General features: G+C 42.3%; 1 protein-coding gene across 2 annotated transcripts; it reads right to left on the reverse strand.

Annotated features, from left to right (window-relative positions):
• Positions 1-24699, reverse strand: LOC139413839 (helicase with zinc finger 2a). 2 transcript variants are annotated; one of them, XM_071161631.1, is made up of 20 exons: positions 24481-24699; positions 18174-18792; positions 15907-16093; positions 14209-14316; positions 12853-13364; positions 12071-12724; positions 10952-11744; positions 10761-10836; positions 7114-10657; positions 6926-7008; positions 5875-6015; positions 5623-5784; positions 5117-5261; positions 4786-4902; positions 4448-4637; positions 4220-4354; positions 3820-4032; positions 3575-3731; positions 3296-3463; positions 1-596 (listed from the first exon to the last, which is right to left on the reverse strand). In XM_071161631.1, exons 2-20 carry the CDS (start codon positions 18770-18772, stop codon positions 430-432), a joined length of 8151 nt encoding a protein of 2716 aa, XP_071017732.1. In that variant the 5' UTR covers positions 18773-18792; positions 24481-24699; the 3' UTR covers positions 1-429. The 2 variants fall into 2 exon arrangements, with proteins under 2 accessions (XP_071017732.1, XP_071017733.1); XM_071161632.1 differs by lacking the exons at positions 15907-16093; positions 24481-24699 and having other exon boundaries at positions 18174-18365.

The raw sequence follows: 24699 nt of genomic DNA on the forward strand, positions 1-24699 counted from the left end.
TACATAGTATGGCTAGTTTAATATACAATGATTAAAACATTTCACAACCATTCTAAAACATACAAAACATCTGACTGAGTATAAAGCACGTCTGACACTTAAAAAGCGAATAAAAAATGTGTAAAATGTCAAGGTTAGCAACAAACATGTAGAAATATATATTAAATGTATTGTATTACCAGTGCAATGATTGTTGCTTTTCTTTTATACATAGTTCTGAAATATCATTACAATAACATTGTATGTGTAACAGTACATATTATGTTCATTTGTAAAAAATTCATTAGCTCTCATCAGTAGTGCAAAAGTCTTCAGTTTCTCAGAAGCGTTAAAGATCAAGATTTCAAGCGGCACCATAGCAATGCATATCTCAATTTTCTAAATGATCCCCAGCAGTCAATTATGGGTACTGCAGAATCTCTAGCATTTTCATTTTCTGTTTTGAAACTTTGAGGCTCTTTTGTCCTTTGATTTGGTTTTGACGTGTGGGTTTTGAACTTGAATGTCCTTAGCAGGATCCACCACACAGCCACATTGCTGGTAATGAACCAGCAGACTCTTCCACAGTGAGCTGCACCTCAGCAACTCTTGGTTTCCTAAAAGGAAACGAAGAGCAAATTTAAACCGCCAATTTGCATGTGAAAGCACTGCCAGTAAGGAATGAGGAATTAGAAAATAAAACACATTTGTCCCGTTCTACAGTCTTCTCAATTCAAGTGTACAAAACAATGTAACAGAATGAGAATCTAACAATAGACATGGGAAGATTGTTAATTCACTTCAAATCCAATTTAATTTGTCACATGCGCCGTGAAATGCTTATTTACAAGCCCTTAACCAACAATGCAGTTTTAAGAAAATACCCCCCAAAAAGAGATAAAGGTAACAAATAATTAAAGAGCAGCAATAAAATAACAATAGCGAGGCTATATACAGGGGGTACCGGTACAGAGTCAATGTGCAGGGGCACCGGTGTCGAGGTAATTGAGGTAATATGTACTTGTAGATAGAGTTATTAAAGTGACAATGCAAAGACAAAAACAGAATGGGGGGGGGGGGGGGGGGCAATGCAAATGGTCTGGGTAACCATTTGACTAGATGTTCAGGAGTCTTATGGCTTGGGGGTAGAAGCTGTTTAGAAGCCTCTTGGACCTAGACTTGGCGCTCCGGTATCACTTGCCGTGCGGTAGCAGAGAGAGCAGTCTATGACTAGGGTGGCTGGAGTCTTTGACTATTTTTAGGGCCTTCCTCTGACACCGCCTGGTATAGAGGTACTGGATGGCTCTCGATGGTGCAGCTGTAGAAACCTAAGGATCTGAGGACCCATGACAAATCTTTTCAGTGTCCTGAGGGGGAGGTTTTGTCGTGCCCACTTCCCGACTGTCTTGGTGTGCTTGGACCATGTTAGTTTGTTGGTGATGTGGACACCAAGGAACTTGAAGCGCTCAACCTGCTCCACTACAGCCCCGTCGATGAGAATGGGGGTGTGCTCGGTCCTCTTTTTCCTGTAGTCCACAATCATCTCCTTTGTCTTGATCACGTTGGGGAGAGGTTGCGGTCCTGGCACCACACGGCCAGGTCTCCTCCCTATGACCTCCTCCCTATAGGCTGTCTCATTGTTGTCGGTGATCAGGCCTACCACTGTTGTGTCATCAGCAAATTTAATGATGGTGTTGGTGTCGTGCAGTCATGAGTGAACAGGGAGTACAGGAGGGGACTGAGCACGCACCCCTGAGCGGCCCCTGTGTTGATGATCAGCGTGGCGGATGTTTTGTTACCTACCCTTACCAACTGGGGGCGGCCCGTCAGGAAGTCCAGGATCCAGTTGCAGAGGGAGGAGTTTAGTCCCAGGGATGTTAGCATATTGATGAGCTTTGAGGGCACTATGGTGTTGAACACTGAGCTGTAGTCAATGAATAGCATTCTTACATAGGTGTTCCTTTTGTCCATGTGGGAAAGGGCAGTGTGGAGTGCAATAGAGACTGCATCATCTGTGGATCTGTTGTGGCGGTATGCAAATTGGAGTGGGTCTAGGGTTTCTGGGATGATGGTGTTGATGTGAGCAATGGCCAGCCTTTCAAAGCACTTCATTGCTACAGACGTGAGTGCTACGGGTCGGTTGTCCTTTAGGCAGGTTACCTTAGTGTTCTTGGGCACAGGCACTATGGTGGTCTACTTAAAACATGTTGATATTACAGACTCAGACAGGGAGAGGTTGAAATTGTCAGTGAAGACACTTGCTAGTTGGTCAGCCCAACCTGTCTATAGGTCTTACTCACATCGGCTGCGGAGAGCGTGATCACACAGTCTTCCGGTACAGCTGGTGCTCTCATGCATGTTTCAGTGTTATTTGCCTCGAAGCGAGCATAGAAGTTGTTTAACTTGTCTGGTAGGCTCAGGTCACTGGGCAGCTCTCAGCTGTGCTTCCCTTTGTAGTCTGTAATGGTTTGCAAGCCCTGCCACATCCGACGAGCATTAGAGCCGGTGTAGTACGACTCGATCTTAGTCCTGTATTTACGCTTTGCCTGTTTGATGGCTCATCGGAGGGCATATAGGGATTTCTTATACGCTTCTGGGTTAGAGTCCCGCTCCTTGAAAGCTGCAGTTCAAACCTTTAGCTCAGTGCGGATGCTGCCAGTAATCCATGGCTTCTGGTTGGGGTATGTACGTACAGTCACTGTAGGGACAACGTCATCGATGCACTTGTTGGTAAAGCCAGTGACTGATGTGGTGTACTCCCTCCTCAATGCCATCGGAAGAATCCCGTAACATATTCCAGTCTATGATAGCAAAACAGTGCTGTAGTTTATCATCTGCTTCATCTGACCAGTTTTATATAGACCGAGTCACAGGTGCGTCCTACTTAAATGTTTCCTTGTAAGCAGGAATCAGGAGCATTGAATTATGGTCAGATTTGCCAAATGGAGGGCGAGGGAGAGCTTTGTACGCGTCTGTGTGTGGAGTAAAGGTGGTCTAGAGTTTTTTTTCCCTCTGGTTGCACATTTAACATGCTCTGGTTGCACATTTAACATGCTTTGGTTGCACATTTAACATTTTCAGTGCACACTATTTCCTTAATTTAGACTCTAAGGGCCGGTTTCCTGGCAACAGATCAAAGCTAGTCCCGAATAGCATGTTCAATAGAGTTTATTCATTAAAATGCTTTTTAGTACACGACTAGGCTAAATCTGTCTGGGATATTGTCTCTTTGTGTGCTACAGAGGTGCCTGATATGAGTCAACAAGATGAGCAGAGAGACATTGGCCATATAATACCACCTGGAACAGTTTCTTACCAATAATGCACAGTCCCTCCTGAGCCCGAGTGATGCCCACATTGACTTGGTTTGGGTCCGTGACAAAACCAAGCTTCTTGGTGAGCCATGCTTTGGTTGGCTCTGTTTCAATTTCCGACTTGGGACAAGAGCGCACAGTAGACAAGATGACATAACGCCATTCACTTCCTGTAGAAAAAAAAGTATAAACACTCAGCTGGAGTTCAGTTTTCCTTCCCTTCCATATAGTGTATTTTTTTTATACTGTAACTTTGTGCCTCATGGACAAAATAACTGTACCTTGACTCTTTGTGATGGTATTCACGTTGACGTTCTGGATATGGTTCATTTCCAGGGTTTCGTTCACCTTGGCTACCTGGGCATTGTATGGTGTCAGAATAGCTATGTCGCTAGCCGCCACCCCAGCACGCTTGATTAACAGAGAGGCGATGCGAACCTGACGAACAAAATGTTTATGTTTCACTGTTACCACGGAATTATGCATTGACAGTGTTTCCAAACATTGCTTGGTGGTGGTTGCTCACCGATTCCTCAGCCTCTGCCGAGTTGGCCTTTGAGTTTTCATTCCCCCGTTCGGTGGAGACCACAAGACTGATCTCTTTTCCGTAAACGTGTCCAAAAAGGATGGGCGTCAGATGATGAGACTGAGCGAGCAGGACACTGTCTTTCCGAGTTGCTCCAGTCTTGAGAATACCGTTGTAGAACTCCTTTGAAGGAAACTCACAAATGCGCTCTTGCTGAAAAGACAAAATTGCAGTGAGTGCTTCCCTAGTTCTATACGAACAAAATGCAAATGATGACAAAGACAATAGAGAATGTTTGTGCAAGTTTCTAATCAGATGTGGAATGTTAGAGAAGAATCAAACCACACAACTTCTACAATAGAACATGGAAATATTTCCCAAACCAATCCATGCTTCATACCATTCTGTACTGCGTATCAAGCATCAACGCCTTTTCCATGTAACGCTCAAACAGAGATTTCCTCATGCCCAACCTTGCTGAAAGATCACTGTGCGTGATGGGCTGCAATTGCTTGTGATCGCCGAGTAAAACAATCTGAAAGGAGAATACATAATCATAAAATAGGTTATATATAACCTTTCCCTGCTTGCAAATTGAGAAACGAATTAGCAATTGATTATCAATTACCTGTTCAGGTTTATGTGTCACAAGGGGGATGAAGGCTTCAGGCTCAGTTGCCATGGCACACTCATCAATGATAATCTGTTTCAAGTCCAGTTTGTAGAAGTTGGGATTTGACGCCGCAGTACAAGTGCAGAGAATGACATCATGCCTCATCAACTCATGATTCCGAGCTTGACTTAGGAGGTCTTTGTAGCTTAAAGTTAAAAGGTATATGGGAAAATAAAACACCAAATTGATAGAAAAATCATAAAATGTATTTCATAATTATACATTAATTAGGTAAACATTTTCTCTTCAAATAAAATCCTATGTGGTTATTTATTTACATGAAAGTAAGTTACCTCTCAATCTCCATGTCTGTGAGTTCCTCTCCCCTTTTAATTCTTGCATCAAAATTTCGAATTTCATTGGAGAATGGGTTCTCAGCCATCCGAATAAGATGATGCAATGTGATGGAACTGAAAACAATTTAAAAAAAGCAAACCATACTTTACACATGCATATGCTGACTTCATGTCATAACTGTTTATTCCAAGTAATGATCAGTAATAAAACAAATAGTTGCGCGATGCAAATATAAAGCCTCAAATTTCATTATAGTCCCACTTCCTTGGCACAACCAAAATAAACACTGACAGTTCTTTCTCTGCACTTAGATAAAAGTTAGCTGACCTGAGCTCTCTCTTGGGTCTCTCCTCCCTGATTGACCTGCGTGATAGCTTCAGGTTGCTGCCAGGGTAGGGAAACTCCAACATCTCCATCTGCTCACTGTAAACACGAAGTGGCTTCAACACCTTCCGGAGTTTCAGAAGTTGACCTTTGACAAATATGATGAGACAAGTTTTAATGCTATGCAGTGCTTGACTTATACTGAAATGGATGCCGTTACTCATTTTGGGTGTCAGTACTGTTTATATTTAGGTGCAGGAACTCCTCTACTTCTCAAAACTCAAAACTCAAAACTCAAAACAATTTGAGGTGCCGGTAGTCAGTTCCGGTAAGCACCTGCCAAAGCTTAGTACTGGTGCTGTGACAGTGGTATGGCAATCTGACTGCAGATGTATCTGACTCAATGGGACCTCATAAAAAGAGACAGCGACACAGGCCCACATTGAAATAGCAGATGCAGGCATACCTAACATCATCTAAGGATAAGGAGAAGGGGGGTAAATTCTTACCAGCTACAACGTCCACCGATTTATTAGAGGGTCCGCAATATAGAATGCACCTCCTCTTTGAAGACCCCCCAGCAGCTTTAGGCCTTAGGTGGTTTGGGTCTTTTTGGTTTTGCAGAAAGAACCAATAAACAAGGTGGACTCCAACCACCGTCTTCCCAGTGCCTAAGAAAAGGATTAGAATGTATTAAGATTCTAACTGAACTACATGAGGAGAAAGGTAATATAGGCTTTGTAAAACATCAAAGTGCTTACCTGGTGGCCCCTGAATGAGAGTGAATCGGTTGTCGAGGGCCTCTTTAATAGCTTTGGTTTGACTAATATTCAGATCAGGAAACTTGGAGGAAGGAAGTTTGATCTCAAACCTGGCAGGTCTCAGCTCTTTAGTTACAGGTGCTGTGTAAAATATTACCACATAACATCCTCACAACCTCACTTATTACCTTATTAACAGACATGAGACATGAATTTACCATGAATCTATTTGTCAAAGTTAAAAGTAAAATGTGTAAAAATTCAACGGAAATTGAATTTGCGCTTAAATCTAATTTGCTGGTATACTGTAGATGGTGGCTTGTCTAGTGTTGTGTTCTGAAATAAAATGTGTTACAGTGGCTTGTGAAAGTATTCACCCCCTTGGCATTTTTCCTATTTTGTTGTCTTACAACCTGGAATTAAAAATAGATTTTTGGAGGGTTTGTATCATTTGATTTACACAACATATACCACTACATACCTATATATATATATATACCTATATACCACAACAAGAAATTAGACCCCCCAAAAAACGGAAAACTTGAGCGTACATAACTATTCACCCCCCCCCCCCAAAGGCAATACTTTGTAGAGCCTTCTTTTGCAGCAATTACAGCTGCAAGTCTCTTGGGGTATGTCTCTATAAGCTTGGCACATCTAGCCACTGGGATTTTTGCCCATTCTTCAAGGCAAAACTGCTCCAGCTCTTTCAAGTTGGATGGGTTCCGCTGGTGTACAGCAATCTTTAAGTCATACCACAGATTCTCAATTGGATTGAGGTCTGTGCTTTGACTAGGCCATTCCAAGACATGTATAGCAAAGGGGGTGACTACATATGCACACACCACTTATCTGTTTTTTATTTTTTTTATTTTTTTTTAAACGAATTATACTTTTAATTTCACTTCACCAATTTGGACTATTTTGTGTATGTCCATTACATGAAATCCAAATAAAAATCCATTTCAATTACAGGTTGTAATACAACAAAATTGGAAAAACACCAAGGGGGATGAATACTTTTGCAAGGCACTGTAGGTGTATTTACCAGAGTTTGTCCTCTTGCCAAGAGCAATGTTCTTCACAAGTTCATTAGCCTGAGTGAGGTTGTCGACGGCAGCCTCTTTACGCCTGAAAATAACACAGAATCATTAATTCATTAAATTTCACATTTTATCTTCTTTCGACTCTAAAAAACACATTTGTATTTGAATATTAAATAGTCCAAATACTTACACATCAGGTAACAGCTTTGGAATTAATTCTACTGTGAATCTTGTATCTTTCCCGAAGACCCTGTCTGGAATCTTGGCCATGCACATGTGATTAATCCGGAAGTCAATCTGGACATAGGAGAGGTTTTTAGCCTCATCCTCATCAGTGACCCCAGTGGTTATTCCATGAGCAACCCAAATGAGAGATGGGATATTGCTGAGGTCCACATGCTGATCATCATCAGCGCCATTGTTTGGCAAATCCACTCGATTTTGGTACCTCATGCGGATACACAGAAAGCTGTGTTTGAGACCATACTCAATGGCCCACTGTTTCATCTTCTCAAGTGACAACTGGAAGAATCCACCGAGTTGACTCTCCTTCTGTATCTGTTTCCATGTCAAAGGCACATCTTCAAGGACAATGCTGTCATTTTCTGTTACAGCGTTGGAGGCTGACTCCATCTCACACAATGGTTTCCATATCTTCTGATACTCCTGGTAAGTGGTGTATGTTTTCTTCGATGAATGGAATGCATACTTGGAGAAACACAGAGTTGGGTCTTTTGAGTGCTCCAAGCAAATCTCAAACTTTTTACGTACAACCAGCATCTGAACCACAGGTACTAATAATCCCCGTTGTGTGTCAGTGCCCAGTTGCACCTCCAGTGTTTCACCAGACTTTACCCTCAATGGCAATTCAATGTAATGACCTGGATTTGGATTGGTTCTGGCCGTTGGTGTATATTGGAGCAGACCTGAGCAGACCTGTTGGTTATCCTTGACACTTGAGCTGATGGTCTGTAGGGATTGGAACACGATGTCCAAGTTCTCCTCCTTCAGAGCTGACAGCATCCCTTTCCACAAGTCTGTTGGCACTGATGTCACAAATGGATGAGGTGACTGTTGTTGCAGTTCAGCGTGGATGTTCTCATTTGTGAAGGAGTATACTCTTCTCTTCCATTTCAGAACCACATGGTTGTCATGTTCATTGAACTCTGGTTGGTCTGTCAACTGCAGATCCCTATACATGATAAGGATATTTTCTGGCATGGAGGATCGATTAAATGGAAAATACACTCTTAAACTGTTTCCAGCTGAGGAGGCATCAATGACAAAGGCTATCTTCTGGGCACTTTGATTGTTCAGCTGCGATGCAAAACTCAAGCAACGTGCTTTCCTCTCATACATTTTTTGCTTTTCAGATTTTCTCGAAAAACTCAGACACGACTGGTCAATTTCCAGAGAAGTGTACCTGACTGCTTTATTTTCAAGAACTGAGTGCAGGAGCCTCTGAACAATAACGTCCACGTACCGACGAATGGGCGAGGAAGCCCAAGTGTAGCTTTCAAGCTGAAGGTCATAGTGGCCAACTCTAGATAGGTATGTTGAGTTAGAGCGTAGAACATATGCTCTATGGATCGTCTTCTTGAGTTCAATGATTAAAGGCAGTAGCTGGGGATGAATGTCATCAGTTGCTATCAGGTCCACAATTCTAGGGATATCCTTGTCTTGAAATGCTGACTCAAGACTCCTCACAATGGATGTTAATAGAGAGAATGTCTCAGATGGCTGGACAACTTGACCATGATGGTCTTTATTCTCTGTTCTCGTTGCAAGCATCTGATTGGACACACCTGGGTAAGGTTTAGAAACCGCATCCCTCTGGTTATCATCAACGTTACCAATCTGATCAATGCAGTGGCAGAAATGAATGGACAGGGGAATCAGAGAACTGTATTTATCTTTTAGTTGACAAAGCTTCTCTGTGTTTGGCTTGTCTTGGCATCTGACTGGGGTGCAGCTGACTGTCTTTGCATCTTTGAGCAACAGTTCAGTGACAGCGTGGTTAAACATAACCATGAGCTCTTCCACCATCTTATGAGACCGTCTTCTACCAACGATTACATCATCATCAGGGGACTTATAGTGCCAGTCTTCCTGTTTCCTGTCCTTTCTGTGAACCTCAGAAAAGTGACATGCTTTGGCGAGGCAGCCCTCTAAAGTGTCATATCGTTGGCCATTATCATCAGAGTTTTGGATGATGTTTTCAGCTTCCTCATATGACAACTTTCTATCAGACTTTATTTTAGATAGGCTAAACTTACTTGTCTTGATGCGGTCTGTTTTCTTGTCAATTTGCACCATCAGTGATATGGCATTTCGTTCACATCCAGGGAGTAGACTGAAATGCTCGGTGCTCAGACAAAGTGGGAACATATAAACAGGCTCCTTTCCAGGGGGATAAAAAGCACTTCCATTCTGTTGTGCATCTTTGTCCAATAGGCTGCCCTTGGTCACACGGCTTGCAACATCAGCAATGTGAACTCCAATCTCGTAGTGTTGACCTAAATCTCTTACACTGATGGCATCATCAAGATCCTTGGAATGTGCTGGGTCAATTGTAAATGTTATGAATTCTTGATAACACCTTCGTTTTTGCGTATCTGTGTTCAGTTCCTTGAGAATTTCCTGGTCATTCTCAACAGAAGTGGCCCTTGTCAGTTGATACTCTATGTCCAATACTTCTAGTCCACTATCTAAAGAGGCCACTTTGGGAAGGACTTTTACGACAACTCCTAAAGGGTATCGAAATTGCTCTCGCCACTTCAAGACTTTGACAACAAAGAGATTGTTTCTTTTGGATTCCTCATTTATCTTCACAAATTTTTCAACTCTCAGATCCTCCAGTTTTCGCACGGCAATGTAGTTTGGCTTGTCCCTCCAAACTGGGGTGTAAATTTTGGAGATGCAGTTGTTGATGGGTGTCATCACCTGGTTGTCATAGTTATCAATGGTACAGACAAACACTAAGGAGGCATTTTCAACCTTCACCACATCTAGCACTTTCCCATTTGGGGGATGACACTCATTGTCCAAGATCTCTACAACAACCTGATCTCCAGGAAAAGAACGACCAATATTCTTTCTACCTTTGATAGAAATGCGGAGGGAGGGCTCTTCAAGAGGTATGGCGTAGCCTGAGTCAAACCTCTCCAAACTCAAGTGACAGTGTTTGTAGATACTCGGGTCTCTGTTTATCAATGCCTGAAGGTACAAAGGGGAGCTGTCTTGGCTTGTGTTCATCTCAAGTCCATTTAATGGGTTGACAATTGGCTCCCCCTGGGTGATACCCAACAGGCCGTCAGCTGTTACAGTGACTCGTACATCTTTACCCTCGTCAAGAAGCTCCCTCAGTATTGGGTCATCTATGTCGGGTATCTCAGATATGGATGACTCACTATCACTGTTGTCCTCCTCGTCCCCTTTGAAAAATCTTGAAATCTCTCTTACTTCTTGTTTCAAGTAATCTTCAGTAAGGGTTTGTGGATCTGCACTGTTTTTGCTGATGCAGTGGTCTATGTAGGCTTTCCATATCCTTGAGCTTTTCCCAAAGTAGCAGAGAGCAGCAGCATCTCCAACCACAACAACCTGGGATTGAGCCCTAGTCATGACCGTGTTCAGTACGCGAGCATCGTTGAAAAACTCGTGACAAAGTGAGTCAGAGGAAAGAAGGCTGTCACGGGTTTGAACGGCTGTCAATACTATTGCCCTGAACTGTTTGCCTGTTAAGAAATGAAAATATGTCAATGTTTTTAAAGTATACAACCCATTATTATGTTCAAGGAAAAGATTATATGAAAGTCAAAATTACAGTCAAAAATATACCTTGAACATTGGCTATATTTTCCACAGTCACTTGGCCATGTCTTTTTTTCCGAAGCTCTTTCCTGATCAGTGAAACCTATCAACCAATAAAATTACGACATGTAAGGCTTCAAATACAATATTGTTGATAGTTTATCATTTGCTCAAGATATACATTATAAAAATGGTGGTATGTTCAAAGGACAATTTACCTGGCATCCTTCAGACAGGACACAAATTGAGCTTTGATCCTGATTTCCCCATGCAGGTGGCCAATCTCTGAGCAGATTTTGCACTACTTCAACCACGGATGCAACCTCTTTACGATTAAACCACGACATGGATGTGTTGTCCAAGTGAGATTCTCCTCTGATATGGTGGAACCTCAGGGGGTGGCAGTTCGGATGAGCTGGGACATTACCTACAGCCTTGATGGCATCAGACTTGCCAACATAGAAGTTAATGGACACGAATTCTACTATCTCTTTGGTGGAGCGATAGTTCTCGTTGAAAATGATTCTGCTTTTCAAAGCTGCACTACTCTCTTGGGCTTGATAGTAGTGGAACAGACGGTTCAGCAAGGTGTGATTGGAGCGTTGGTCATCGTCCACTGAAAAGAGCTTTGGTCCCATCTGCATGTGATCTCCAGCTAGAACCACTCGAGTTACTGGCCCAGCCAGACCAAGGGCCATCAGAGCTTCACATTCAAGCATCTGGGACGCTTCGTCAATCAGGATGTGGGTGAAGTAGCCGCCAGGGAGCTTCAGGTCATGTAAGTGCCTTGCCATTGAGGTGGTTGTTATGACCACCCTACAGGAGTCGACTGTATCTTTGTCAGGTAGGGAGAAGAATTGTCCGTTTTTGGAACGATGACAGTACTGTAAGGTGATCACATCAGTAGATTGTACCGATGATTCCTCTGCCTTTATTCTAAGAGGTTTGATTTCAAGATCTCCAGAGTTGACAGACTCATGGAAATGACCTTTCACATACAAATCTGCAGAACTGAAGAAAATAATGAGTGTAATGTCTTCTATGGTTTCACCTGCTATGTACTTTTGTAGCAACAATAATAATTCACCAGGTTTTAATAAGGATACCATGTTCCAACTATACAAAATACTATTACTTTTCATAACTTCTACTGTACTATTTATTACAGGCTCTAATTACAAATACTTGTTATGATTATAAACATATTGAACATTTGGAGGCCACATAGTGTATATTCAACCCATTGAATAACCAATATTATACTTACATTACATTTATATTTGAGTAATTTAGCACAAGGTCTTATCAAGAGTGACTTACATCAAATCATCTCCTACCTGTTTGTAAGGGTGCAGATCAGTACTCTATTGTGAGGCTGCCGTACCAGCTCTTTAGCTGCCGTAGCTAGAGTAAGGGTTTTCCCAGTTCCAAACGGTCCATAAATGAGGAGTGGTGACACACTTCCTGCTCCATCAGTGTCTCCAATGATAAATTCCATAGCTGCTTGCTGCTTTGCATTGAGGTTGTAATTTTTCTGTGTTTTGCTCACAGGGACAATGCAGTTCCTGAAGTCTGGTAACACTCTCTCTGTGTCTGGAAGGAGATCTATGGCTTTGTGCATCTCACAAAACCTCAGACAATTCAGCTGGAACTGAACTTCCATTTCACATGTTTCATTGTTTTGGAGTTTCAGGTCAGAGCAGCATCTTTCAGACAGCTTCAAGTGCATTTTATTCTTACTTGTGGCGTCTTTGAGGATGATGGCTTCGTAGACCTTGTGACTTTGATTATCTGAAGATACTGGTGCTATGAGAGCTGATTGGATGCTTCGTCTCAGCATCAAACCCTCTGGGGTGTCTGGGGTGAGATTATAAGGAACTGAGACAGCACAGAATAGTTCCCCCAGAGGAGCTATCTTCATCCCAAACTGAGGGTCGTCTACAGTGGCCTCTAGGGTGACCGACAAAGTGATGGTTGTTTGAACGTTGAGTCTAAAAAGGTATTAGAATGTGGAGAGAGTTACTGTAGTAGGTTGATTGCCATTTTAACTCATGTATATTTACCATTGTAAATGTTTCACTATATAGTACTCAATAAATACTATAATTGCTCTCATTACCTTGAAACCACCTGATCTTCTGCCTGCTCCTCTGTGTACAGGAAGCTGTGCATTCTCTCTTTGTAGTTCTGGTGATTTATGGGCATGTTGCGGTCATCAAGTGGTTTATATGGCGTACAAATCTGAGGCTCGTATTCCGTAAGCAGCTTTTCCTGTGCCTTTGTCTTCTCCATATATGGGATGATGTCCCTGTTCCCCTGATGCCAGCGTTCTTGATTTAAAGATGGATGGATGTCGTCCTCTGGTGGCACCACTAGCTGAATGGAAGGCTCTTTTCCAACATTAACTTTGAGTTTCTGCAAGAGCACTGGCCTTGTGTCAAAGTCGAACACCAACCACTGTTCGTAAAGACCCGGGTTGTTGGACTTGAAGGACACGGTGATGTCATAGGTCATGTCTGAGTTACAGAACGATTCACCCGTGGAGTAAGTGCAGGGCTCAGGACTGTTTTCATCCAGGGAGAAAGAGGCTCCAGGTTCCTGTTTCAGTAGTGATACATGTGCAAGTAGTTTCTGTAAAAAAGCATTGGACACAATTCATTAGGTGCCACTACTACAATATTGTGAGTTAAGCAATTTGGACACAATTCCTGTTGCAGATGGAAGTTGCAAGTGACATCATCTCAAGCAACTTTGCAGCTACACGAAGCAATTCAAATGCAATGGAAATTGCATGCAACATCACATCATGGTATCATAAATGATTTGTTTATCCAAACATTTGATAATTGTAACACCATCAATATAGACAAAATGCTGGCTGTACAATTTAGTTAGATAGCCAAAATGTTGCCTAATTGCCAATCATGTTTTCACAAGCTAGCTAGTTAATCAAGCGACCGACGAGCTAAGCTTGCTAGCTAGTGCAGTTGATGTTGAACAATGTCAGTTAAAACTGGACAGAGAAAGGTCTGGGTTCACTTTTCAAATTAAATGTATTGACTGCCAGACTATGTACATGAACCATGACTAGCCATGGTGTCTATAATTTTTTTGCCATGTATCTTTGGTCAGGGTTTACAGCAGCACTGACAGTTGTGTTGACATGACAACTGGGTCAGAGTTCCGATCAGAACGATACGACGAGTCATGTAAACCTTTTCCTGCTGACTGGACATTGCATACAGTCATTTCTGTGAAATAGGATGGATTTCTATCTCTTGCGATGCAATGCAACTACGACGATGACAACACTGAGCAACCTAGATGCAGTAAAAGTGCAGTAAATGCAGTCAACTGTGGTATTTTGGACGCAGTAATTGCAGAATAACTGTAGTTGTACTGTAGCACTGAGTGGCGACTTTGCATGGAGTACTCTTTGAAGTACAACAAGTTAATAATGGTATGTTAGCCTTACCTCCGACTGTATTCTGAACTTCCATGTCAGCGGCACATTTTCTCTTTGACCTGAAATCATCATGTCCTTGTCACAGCTGATATTGACACCAGACACTGCCTCAGACATCTGAAAATGGAAGGTATAATCACAATGGCACAGAATGTTTCAGTTTGTGTTAAAAAGCTTGCAATATTTTATACAGTGTTGATGTAATTATTGTATCAATGTAATTTGCTTAAAAATCAACTTCTGTTGGACCAAATCCGTTCCATGCTTCAAATCAGTTGACCTGGAATGACTCCGGGGTCATTCCAAGGCGAAGCAGTCTAGTGGTCCAGTGCTGAGGCGCCACTACAGCCTTGGGTTCGATTCAAGACTGTGTCATAGCTGGCCATGACCGGGAGCCCCATAGGGTGGCACACAATTAGCCCAGCGCCATCTGGGTTAGGGGAGGGTTTGGCAGAGGGGGCTTTCCTTGGCTCATCGCGCTCTAGCGGCTCTTTGTGGCGGGCCAGGTGCCTGCAAGCTGATCATTTATTGAATGTGGTAGGTTGATAAGATTCTAATAACGTTCCTATGATTTGTATTACAACTGTTCAGTTGTTAAAGGAAAAAATCATGACTTCACTCAAGTTGTGTCCTTCCCCACTTCAATGCGTTGTCACCCCTTTGTATAAACCAATCACAGTGTCGGATGAACAAAAACCGAATAAACAAAGAAATAAAATACACATAAATCATAATCAGAACAATGTACACTACCGTTCAAAAGTTGAGTCAATTTGAAATGTCCTTGTTTTTCAAAGAAAAGCACCTTTTTTCTCCATTAAAATAACATAAAATGTATCAGAAATACAGTGTAGACATTGTTAATGTTATAAATTACTATTGTAGCTGGAAACAGCTGATTTATAATGGAATATCTACATAGGCGTACATAGGTCCATTATCAGCAACCATCACTCCTGTGTTCCAATGGCATGTCATGAGTCGCCTCTTCACTGTTGACGTTGAGATTGGTGTTTTGCGGGTACAATTTAATGAAGCTGCCAGTTGAGAACTTGTGAGGCATCTGTTTCTCAAATTAGACACTCTAATGTACTTGTCATCTTGCTCAGTTGTGCACCGGGGCCTCCCACTCCTTTCTATTCTGGTTAGAGGCCGTTTGCGCTGTTCTGTGAAGGGAGTAGTACATAGCGTTCTACGAGATCTTCAATTTCTTGGTAATTTATCGCATGGAATAGTCTTCATTTCTCAGAACGAGAATAGACTAAAGAGTTTCGAGCCTGTAATCGAACTCACAAATGCTGATGCTCCTGATACTCAACTAGTCTAAAGAAGGCCAGTTGTATTGCCTCTTTAATCAGCACAAAAGTTTTCAGCTGTGCTAACATAATTGCAAAAGGGTTTTCTAATGATCAATTAGACTTTTAAAATGATAAACTTGGATTAGCTAACACAACGTGCCATTGGAACACAGGAGTGATGGTTGCTGATAATGGGCCTATGTCTGCCTATGTAGATATTCCATTAAAAATCAGCTACAATAGTCCAGCTACAATAGTAATTTACAACATTAACAATGTCTACACTGTATTTCTGATCAATTTGATGTTTTTTTTAATGGATTTTTATTTATTTTTCTTTGAAAAACAAGGAAATTTTTTGAACGGTAGTGTAAATATATATATATATATTTAATAGAAATGGCCTTACAATATCAGCCTTTTTAATTATATCCTTGTACTCTCTCAGTAGATTGCCCTGGTATGAAAGTAAACCCTGCTCTTCAGCAGCAATAACTGTCTTCCGATCAGTCTTGTCTCTTGTGCGCCACTCCTGTAGTTCTTCCGCTGAGTGAGCATCAACACAGTTGCTCCCAAGCTCACATGTAGAGGCCCTCCTATGGATAAATTACATTACATTTAATGTTTTAGAAATATGAATCACATTAGATATCCAACTATAAGTGTCTGAAGAATAGGATCAGACTCATTTTATCACTGGCACGGTTATGCTGGGCTGTGATCTAGTCAGAGGAGACTTAGTGTATATTGTGTTGAAAAACGGCATTGTCTTATTTTCAGTGTGCTGTCTACTTACTAATTTGTTTGCTATATAGGCCTACTGTGGAATATACACTTAGTATACAAAACATTAGGAATACCTGCTCTTTCCATGACATAGACTGACCAGGTGAATCAATGTCAAAGTTATGATCCCTTATTGATGTCCCTTGTTAAAACTTATTTGGTGTAGGGGGCAGTATTTTCACGTCCGGATGAAAAGCGTGCCCAGAGTAAACTGCCTGCTACTCAGGCCCAGAGGCTAGGATATGCATATTATTAGTAGATTTGGATAGAAAACACTCTGAACTTTTTAAAACTGTTTGAATGATGTCTGTGAGTATAACAGAACTCATTTGGCAGGCAAAAACCTGAGAAAACTCCAACAAGGAAGTGAGAAATCTTTTTCATGTGATTTTATATCCAATATATAGTGACCATGGGTTCATATTGCACTTCCCAAGGCTTCCACTAGATGTCAACAGTCTTTAGAACTTTGTTTCAGGCTTATACTATGAAGGGGGAGCAAATAAGAGCTGTTTGAATCAGGGGTCTGGCTGAAAGCCATTAGTTTAGTCACGCGCGCGGCCTTGAGCGCAAGCTCCGTTCTTTTTCATTTCTAAAGACAAAGGTTGAAATATTATTTCAGATTTATGATAAAAAAAACATCCTAAAGATTGATTCTATACATTGTTTGACATGTTTCTACAAACTGTAATATAACTTTTTTGACTTTTCGTCTAGACTTTGTGGTCGCGCCTTGTGCATTTTGATTACTGGACTAAACATGTGAACAAAAAGGAGGTATTTGGACATAAATGTGAACTTTATCGAACAAAACATACATGTATTGTGTAACATGAAGTCCTATGAGTGCCATCTGATGAAGATCATCAAAGGTTAGTGATTAATTCTGACTTTTGTGAGCCCTCTCCTTGGCTGGAAAATGGCTGTATGGTTTTCTGTGACTAGGTGCTGACCTAACATAATCGCATGGTGTGCTTTTGCAGTAACGCCTTTTTGAAAACAGACACTGTGGTTGGATTTACAAGAAGTTTATCTTTAAAATGGTGTATAATACTTGTATGTTTGAGGAATTTTAATTATGGGATTTCTGTTCTTTTGAATTTGGCGCCCTGCAATTTCACTCGCTGTTGTCGAGGTGGGACGCTACCGTCCCACTTGTACCAGAGAGGTTAAATCAGCTTTAAACAGTGTAGATGAAGGGGAGGAGACAGGGTAAAGAAGGATGTTTAAGCCTTGAAATAATTGAGAGAGAGATTGTGTATGTATGCCATTCAGACGGTAAATGGGCAAGATAAATATTTAAGTGCCTTTGAACGGGGTATGGTAGTAGGTGCCAGGTGCACCGGTTTGTGTCAAGAACTGAATCCCTGCTGGGTTTCTCACGCTTAACAGTTTCCTGTCTGTATCAAGAATGGTCCACCACCCAAAGGTGTTATGACTTTTATTTCACCTAAATGTATTGAGGCACTGTTATTTTGTACCCTGGAGACTTTTATTGTGAAAGCAATGGTATTCATAGGAGCACCTGTGAATTTTGAGAGAGGGGGAAGGAGACTGCTTGGCTATATGTCTTGGTCCAGGAGAAATTAAACTACAAGCAATATTTTTCTGTTATAACCCATGTTAAAAAAAGTTCTGCTGAACCCACAAGTCCTCCGATTGAGATATGGTTAAATACCTACAACAAGAAATAAGGGTTACAGTACTGTGGGGAGCACTGGAGTCAACATGGGCCAGCATCCCTGTGGAACGCTTTTGACACCTTGTAGAGTCCATGCCCCGACGAATTGAGGCTGTTCTGAGGGCAAAAAAGGGGCGGGTGGGGAGGTGTTCCTAATGTTTGGTATACTCAATGTATGTGTTGTGTGATACTGACTGGGTGTAATGTACCTTTCACACAATTTGTAGGCTTGGTTGGTTTGAGGTGGGTCTCGATACTTCCACTCAGTTGTTGTCTCATTGTTATACTCGTTGGTCCTTTTGATGTGATTGAACGTGTTGAGGTGGTTCTGGAAATCTCCCCATGATGGAAACCATAGATCGCAGGCTTTGCAATAATGCTGGGGCAGAGACCGAGAAGCTGCTGCCACCACCGGCTGATGTTTCTGTACAGCCTGAAGCAGCTCAGCCCGAACAAACCCCTCCTGGCTCTCAGCTTTCCACACGGTCATCTCTACCTCACTGTGTGCAAACCAGCATCGATGGGCGCCATGCAAGCATGGCTCACCATTCACAACATACTTACAGTACAGCCATGAGCTGATGTTCAAGTGGGGCAGGATGGGCAGCGGCCTGACTTCCTCATACAACCGTGTATTTTTCTTGTCATAAAGAACTAGAGTTGCCTTCCAAACATGCCTGTGTCTGGAATTGCACTTCAAGTTGATGTCCTTACAGGAGAACTGCTGTGGTCTGTGATGCAAGCAAGTTTCGCAGAGTTCCATGAACGTGCCAGGGAACTGGCGCTGAATTCTCTCTTTCGTAGTCATAGCGTGATCCCAGGTTTTCTCTGAAATTAAAAGACAAAGCATGACAGGTTTTTGCACATATATCAATATTTGTAACGTCCGTTGTTGGAAGGAGACCAAGGCGCAGCGTGATTTGGGTTCATCATATTTATTTAAAATGTGAACCAGCAAAAAAACAAAAACATTTACAACGAACGAAAAGCTTTGTCGTGCAAAACACATGCAACCAAACAAAGACAAGATCCCACAACAGAAGGTGGGAAAAAGGGCTGCCTACGTCTGATCCCCAATCAGAGACAACGATAGACGGCTGCCTCTGATTTGGAACCATACTAGGCCAACAAAGAAAAAGAAAACATAGATATACAAAAACTAGAGTACCCACCCTAATCACGCCCTGACCTAACCAAAATATAGAGAATAAACAGGGTCAGGGCGTGACAATATTCATTTAGTCCATTATTGATTATTGATAGAGGCAAATGGTTGTGTGACACTTCAGTCCTTGATATCATGCATATCTAAGCTTTTACTAAAGAGATAGTTTAGTTATGTCTTAACCTTTCTTGTAATAAGTACATTAATAATTAATCACAGCAATTTGAGTAGTGTGATCCAAAAAATAGTGAAAATGCTTAGAAAATTGCTTTGAAGTGTGAACCAGCAACATTCCTTCTACTGGTCCATGTAACTCGGCTAACACTAGCTGCACATTTAATTATCATGCAAACAGAAGGTAATAGTGCCTTTAGCTTTATATTACTTTCATAGAGGCACATTATAGCAAATAAAGTTGGAGTTTCCATAGCTGTTTCCCAACAGATAAAAGGGGAAACTCAAATGTGTCACAAGAGGTAAAGATCTGAAGCATACGGTGGGGGCTTCCACTCCCCACCAGTGACCGCAAGTAGGATAAGATGGAGCAAGCTGAAACTCGGCCGACATTCTGCTAATTTTCGCATAGATTAAACTTTTGACCTTAGTTTTCTGTTTCCAAAACAAAAATCGGTTATGAGCAGTGTGTACTATGTTTTGTAGCCTTTAACCTTTGCCAAAGTGCAAGTCTAAGAAGCGGTAGATCTGTCCTATGTTCGCTATTTATAGATCAGTCATTCTCATTGAAAGCAAGTCTAAGAAGTGGTAGATCTGTTCTATTGTGCAGTATTTATATGCTTCCCTTTCTTTAGTTTAGTTTTGGATCTTTTACTTTCGGTTTTGCACACCAGCTTCAAACAGCTGAAAATACAATATTTTTGGTTATTGAAAATACTTTTCACAGCGGTTTAGATGGTAGAATGATTCTCTAAATCAAATCAAATCAAATTTTATTTGTCACATACACATGGTTAGCAGATGTTAATGCGAGTGTAGCGAAATGCTTGTGCTTCTAGTTCCGACAATGTAGTAATAACAAGTAATCTAGCTAACAATTCCAAAACTACTGTCTTGTACACAGTGTAAGGGGATAAAGAATATGTACATAAGGATATATGAATGAGTGATGGTACAGAGCAGCATAGGCAAGATACAGTAGATGGTATCGAGTACAGTATATACATATGAGATGAGAATGTAAACAAAGTGGCATAGTTAAAGTGGCTAGTGATACATGTATTACATAAGGATACAGTCGATGATATAGAGTACAGTATATACGTATGCATATGAGATGAATAATGTAGGGTAAGTAACATTATATAAGGTAGCATTGTTTAAAGTGGCTAGTGATATATTTACATCATTTCCCATCAATTCCCATTATTAAAGTGGCTGGAGTTGAGTCAGTGTCAGTGTGTTGGCAGCAGCCACTCAATGTTAGTGGTGGCTGTTTAACAGTCTGATGGCCTTGAGATAGAAGCTGTTTTTCAGTCTCTCGGTCCCAGCTTTGATGCACCTGTACTGACCTCGCCTTCTGGATGATAGTGGGGTGAACAGGCAGTGGCTCGGGTGGTTGATGTCCTTGATGATCTTTATGGCCTTCCTGTGACATCGGGTGGTGTAGGTGTCCTGGAGGGCAGGTAGTTTGCCCCCGGTGATGCGTTGTGCAGACCTCACTACCCTCTGGAGAGCCTTACGGTTGAGGGCGGAGCAGTTGCCGTACCAGGCGGTGATACAGCCCGCCAGGATGCTCTCGATTGTGCATCTGTAGAAGTTTGTGAGTGCTTTTGGTGACAAGCCGAATTTCTTCAGCCTCCTGAGGTTGAAGAGGCGCTGCTGCGCCTTCTTCACAATGCTGTCTGTGTGAGTGGACCAATTCAGTTTGTCTGTGATGTGTATGCCGAGGAACTTAAAACTTGCTACCCTCTCCACTACTGTTCCATCGATGTGGATAGGGGGGTGTTACCTCTGCTGCTTCCTGAAGTCCACAATCATCTCCTTAGTTTTGTTGACGTTGAGTGTGAGGTTATTTTCCTGACACCACACTCCGAGGGCCCTCACCTCCTCCCTGTAGGCCGTCTCGTCGTTGTTGGTAATCAAGCCTACCACTGTTGTGTCGTCCGCAAACTTGATGATTGAGTTGGAGGCGTGCGTGGCCACGCAGTCGTGGGTGAACAGGGAGTACAGGAGAGGGCTCAGAACGCACCCTTGTGGGGCCCCAGTGTTGAGGATCAGCAGGGAGGAGATGTTGTTTCCTACCCTCACCACCTGGGGGCGGCCCGTCAGGAAGTCCAGTACCCAGTTGCACAGGGCGGGGTCGAGACCCAGGGTCTCGAGCTTGATGACGAGCTTGGAGGGTACTATGGTGTTGAATGCCGAGCTGTAGTCAATGAACAGCATTCTCACATAGGTATTCCTCTTGTCCAGATGGGTTAGGGCAGTGTGCAGTGTGGTTGAGATTGCATCGTCTGTGGACCTATTTGGGCGGTAAGCAAATTGGAGTGGGTCTAGGGTGTCAGGTACGGTGGAGGTGATATGGTCCTTGACTAGTCTCTCAAAGCACTTCATGATGACGGAAGTGAGTGCTACGGGGCGGTAGTCGTTTAGCTCAGTTACCTTAGCTTTCTTGGGAACAGGAACAATGGTGGCCCTCTTGAAGCATGTGGGAACAGCAGACTGGTATAGGGATTGATTGAATATGTCCGTAAACACACCGGCCAGCTGGTCTGCGCATGCTCTGAGGGCGCGGCTGGGGATGCCGTCTGGGCCTGCAGCCTTGCGAGGGTTAACACGTTTAAATGTCTTACTCACCTCGGCTGCAGTGAAGGAGAGACCGCATGTTTTCATTGCAGGCCGTGTCAGTGGCACTGTATTGTCCTCAAAGCGGGCAAAAAAGTTATTTAGTCTGCCTGGGAGCAGGACATCCTGGTCCGTGACTGGGCTGGATTTCTTCCTGTAGTCCGTGATTGACTGTAGACCCTGCCACATGCCTCTTGTGTCTGAGCCGTTGAATTGAGATTCTACTTTGTCTCTGTACTGACGCTTAGCTTGTTTGATAGCCTTGCGGAGGGAATAGCACTGCACTGTTTGTATTCGGTCATGTTACCAGACACCTTGCCCTGATTAAAAGCAGTGGTTCGCGCTTTCAGTTTCACGCGAATGCTGCCATCAATCCACGGTTTCTGGTTAGGGAATGTTTTAATCGTTGCTATGGGAACGACATCTTCAACGCACGTTCTAATGAACTCGCACACCGAATCAGCGTATTCGTCAATGTTGTTGTCTGACGCAATACAAAACATGTCCCAGTCCGCGTGATGGAAGCAGTCTTGGAGTGTGGAGTCAGCTTGGTCGGACCAGCGTTGGACAGACCTCAGCGTGGGAGCCTCTTGTTTTAGTTTCTGTCTGTAGGCAGGGATCAACAAAATGGAGTCGTGGTCAGCTTTTCCGAAAGGGGGGCGGGGCAGGGCCTTATATGCGTCGCGGAAGTTAGAGTAACAATGATCCAAGGTCTTTCCACCCCTGGTTGCACAATCGATATGCTGATAAAATGTAGGGAGTCTTGTTTTCAGATTAGCCTTGTTAAAATCCCCAGCTACAATGAATGCAGCCTCCGGATAAATGGTTTCCAGTTTGCAAAGAGTCAAATAAAGTTAATTCAGAGCCATCGATGTGTCTGCTTGGGGGGGGATATATACGGCTGTGATTATAATCGAAGAGAATTCTCTTGGTAGATAATGCGGTCTACATTTGATTGTGAGGAATTCTAAATCAGGTGAACAGAAGGATTTGAGTTCCTGTATGTTTCTTTCATCACACCATGTCACGTTAGCCATAAGGCATACGCCCCCGCCCCTCTTCTTACCAGAAAGATGTTTGTTTCTGTCTGCGCGATGCGTGGAGAAACCCGTTGGCTGCACCGCCTCGGATAGCGTCTCTCCAGTGAGCCACGTTTCCGTGAAGCAAAGAACGTTACAGTCTCTGATGTCCCTCTGGAATGCTACCCTTGCTCGGATTTCATCAACCTTGTTGTCAAGAGACTGGACATTGGCAAGAAGAATGCTAGGGAGTGGTGCACGGTGTGCCCGTCTCCGGAGTCTGACCAGAAGACCGCCTCGTTTCCCTCTTTTTCGGAGTCGTTTTTTTGGGTCGCTGCATGGGATCCGCTCCGTTGTCCTGTTTGTAAGGCAGAACACAGGATCCGCGTCGCGAAAAACATATTCTTGGTCGTACTGATGGTGAGTTGACGCTGATCTTATATTCAGTAGTTCTTCTCGACTGTATGTAATGAAACCTAAGATGACCTGGGGTACTAATGTAAGAAATAACACGTAAAAAAAACAAAAACTGCATAGTTTCCTAGGAACGCGAAGCGAGGCGGCCATCTCTGTCGGCGCCGGAAGCAATTGAATATCTACACTATACATTGCTTGTTTTGTCACATAAACTGAAATTAGGCAAACTAATGGAATTTTAGCAACCAGGAAATGGCGGTGCGATTTCTGCATATTGCACCTTTAATTGTTATAGTATCTGTAAAATAGGACTGGCTGTAACCAGAAATATCTATAAGTTTACTCTGCTTGACTTGGACCTTGCTTTGCACCTGTCACCAAAATGATCAAATGATCTCAATAAAAGTTTCTTCAAAACAATATCCTCTAAATAGCAAAATATATGATTAAGAAATATGTATACAGGTGTGTGTATATATATATATATACACACATTTTTTGTTAATTAATATAGCTATAAAGCTATTCTCAATTCAACAGGCTAACTGGTCTCAATTAACCAATTGCAGACAATATTAACATTAAGCAATACAGATATAGCTATGAACTGCAGGTGTGTGGTTAGTGCATTGGGCGGTTGCTGGATTGAATCCCAGAGCTGACAAGGTAAAATCTGTCGTTCTGGCACTGTTGATGTTGATTAAGGCAGCCATTTGCACCTCTCTGATTCAGAGGGGTTGGGTTAAATGCAGAAGACACATTTCAGTTGAATGCATTCAGTTGTACAACTGACTAGGTATCCCCCTATCTCATTAAAAAACATTCTGTGACTCCTGAGATATTCAATTCAAATCTCTGTAGGTATACTGTAAGTCACACTAAGCGAGCAAGAAAATAGTAACATTAACTGCCAATTGATTAATTTGTACACTGTCTGACAACATCTACAGCTGGATGTGGTATGACACATGAATGCAGAGCAATCTCAATGAAGTATTAAAAAACATGTTATAGACATCATTAGGCCATCTGTCTATATTACTTCATGTGTATGAACCATTTACCTTTCCACTATCAACATAATGAACAACAACAGGAATATAAAAATATACTTGCCTCTTAGGAAAATGTGAAATGTACCATGGCTATGATGTGTTGTCCTCTTGAAATAAAATCTGTGAAGTTATTCATAAACTCATGTTACACTACAGTTCCGACATACTTCTAGGCTGAATATCATAATGTCTTGTATTGGATTAGAAACACTTCAGGAAGTGCTGCAGTATTTATGGTGTATGTCAACAACCACTAGATCCCTCCCTAGTAACAACAACA

Source organism: Oncorhynchus clarkii, chromosome 7 (genome assembly GCF_045791955.1).
Source record: "Oncorhynchus clarkii lewisi isolate Uvic-CL-2024 chromosome 7, UVic_Ocla_1.0, whole genome shotgun sequence".
In the NCBI taxonomy this organism is placed as follows: Eukaryota; Metazoa; Chordata; class Actinopteri; order Salmoniformes; family Salmonidae; genus Oncorhynchus; species Oncorhynchus clarkii.

Coding starts and splice junctions, on each gene's coding strand:
- LOC139413839 (XM_071161631.1), bottom strand. CDS start 18,772: ATGACTACGAAAGAGAGAATTCAGCGCCAGTTCCCTGGCACGTTCATG. Junction 16,094..18,173: donor GCCTACAAATTGTGTGAAAG/GTACATTACACC, acceptor ATTTATCCATAG/GAGGGCCTCTACATGTGAGC. Junction 11,745..12,070: donor ATCTGCACCCTTACAAACAG/GTAGGAGATGAT, acceptor TATTTTCTTCAG/TTCTGCAGATTTGTATGTGA.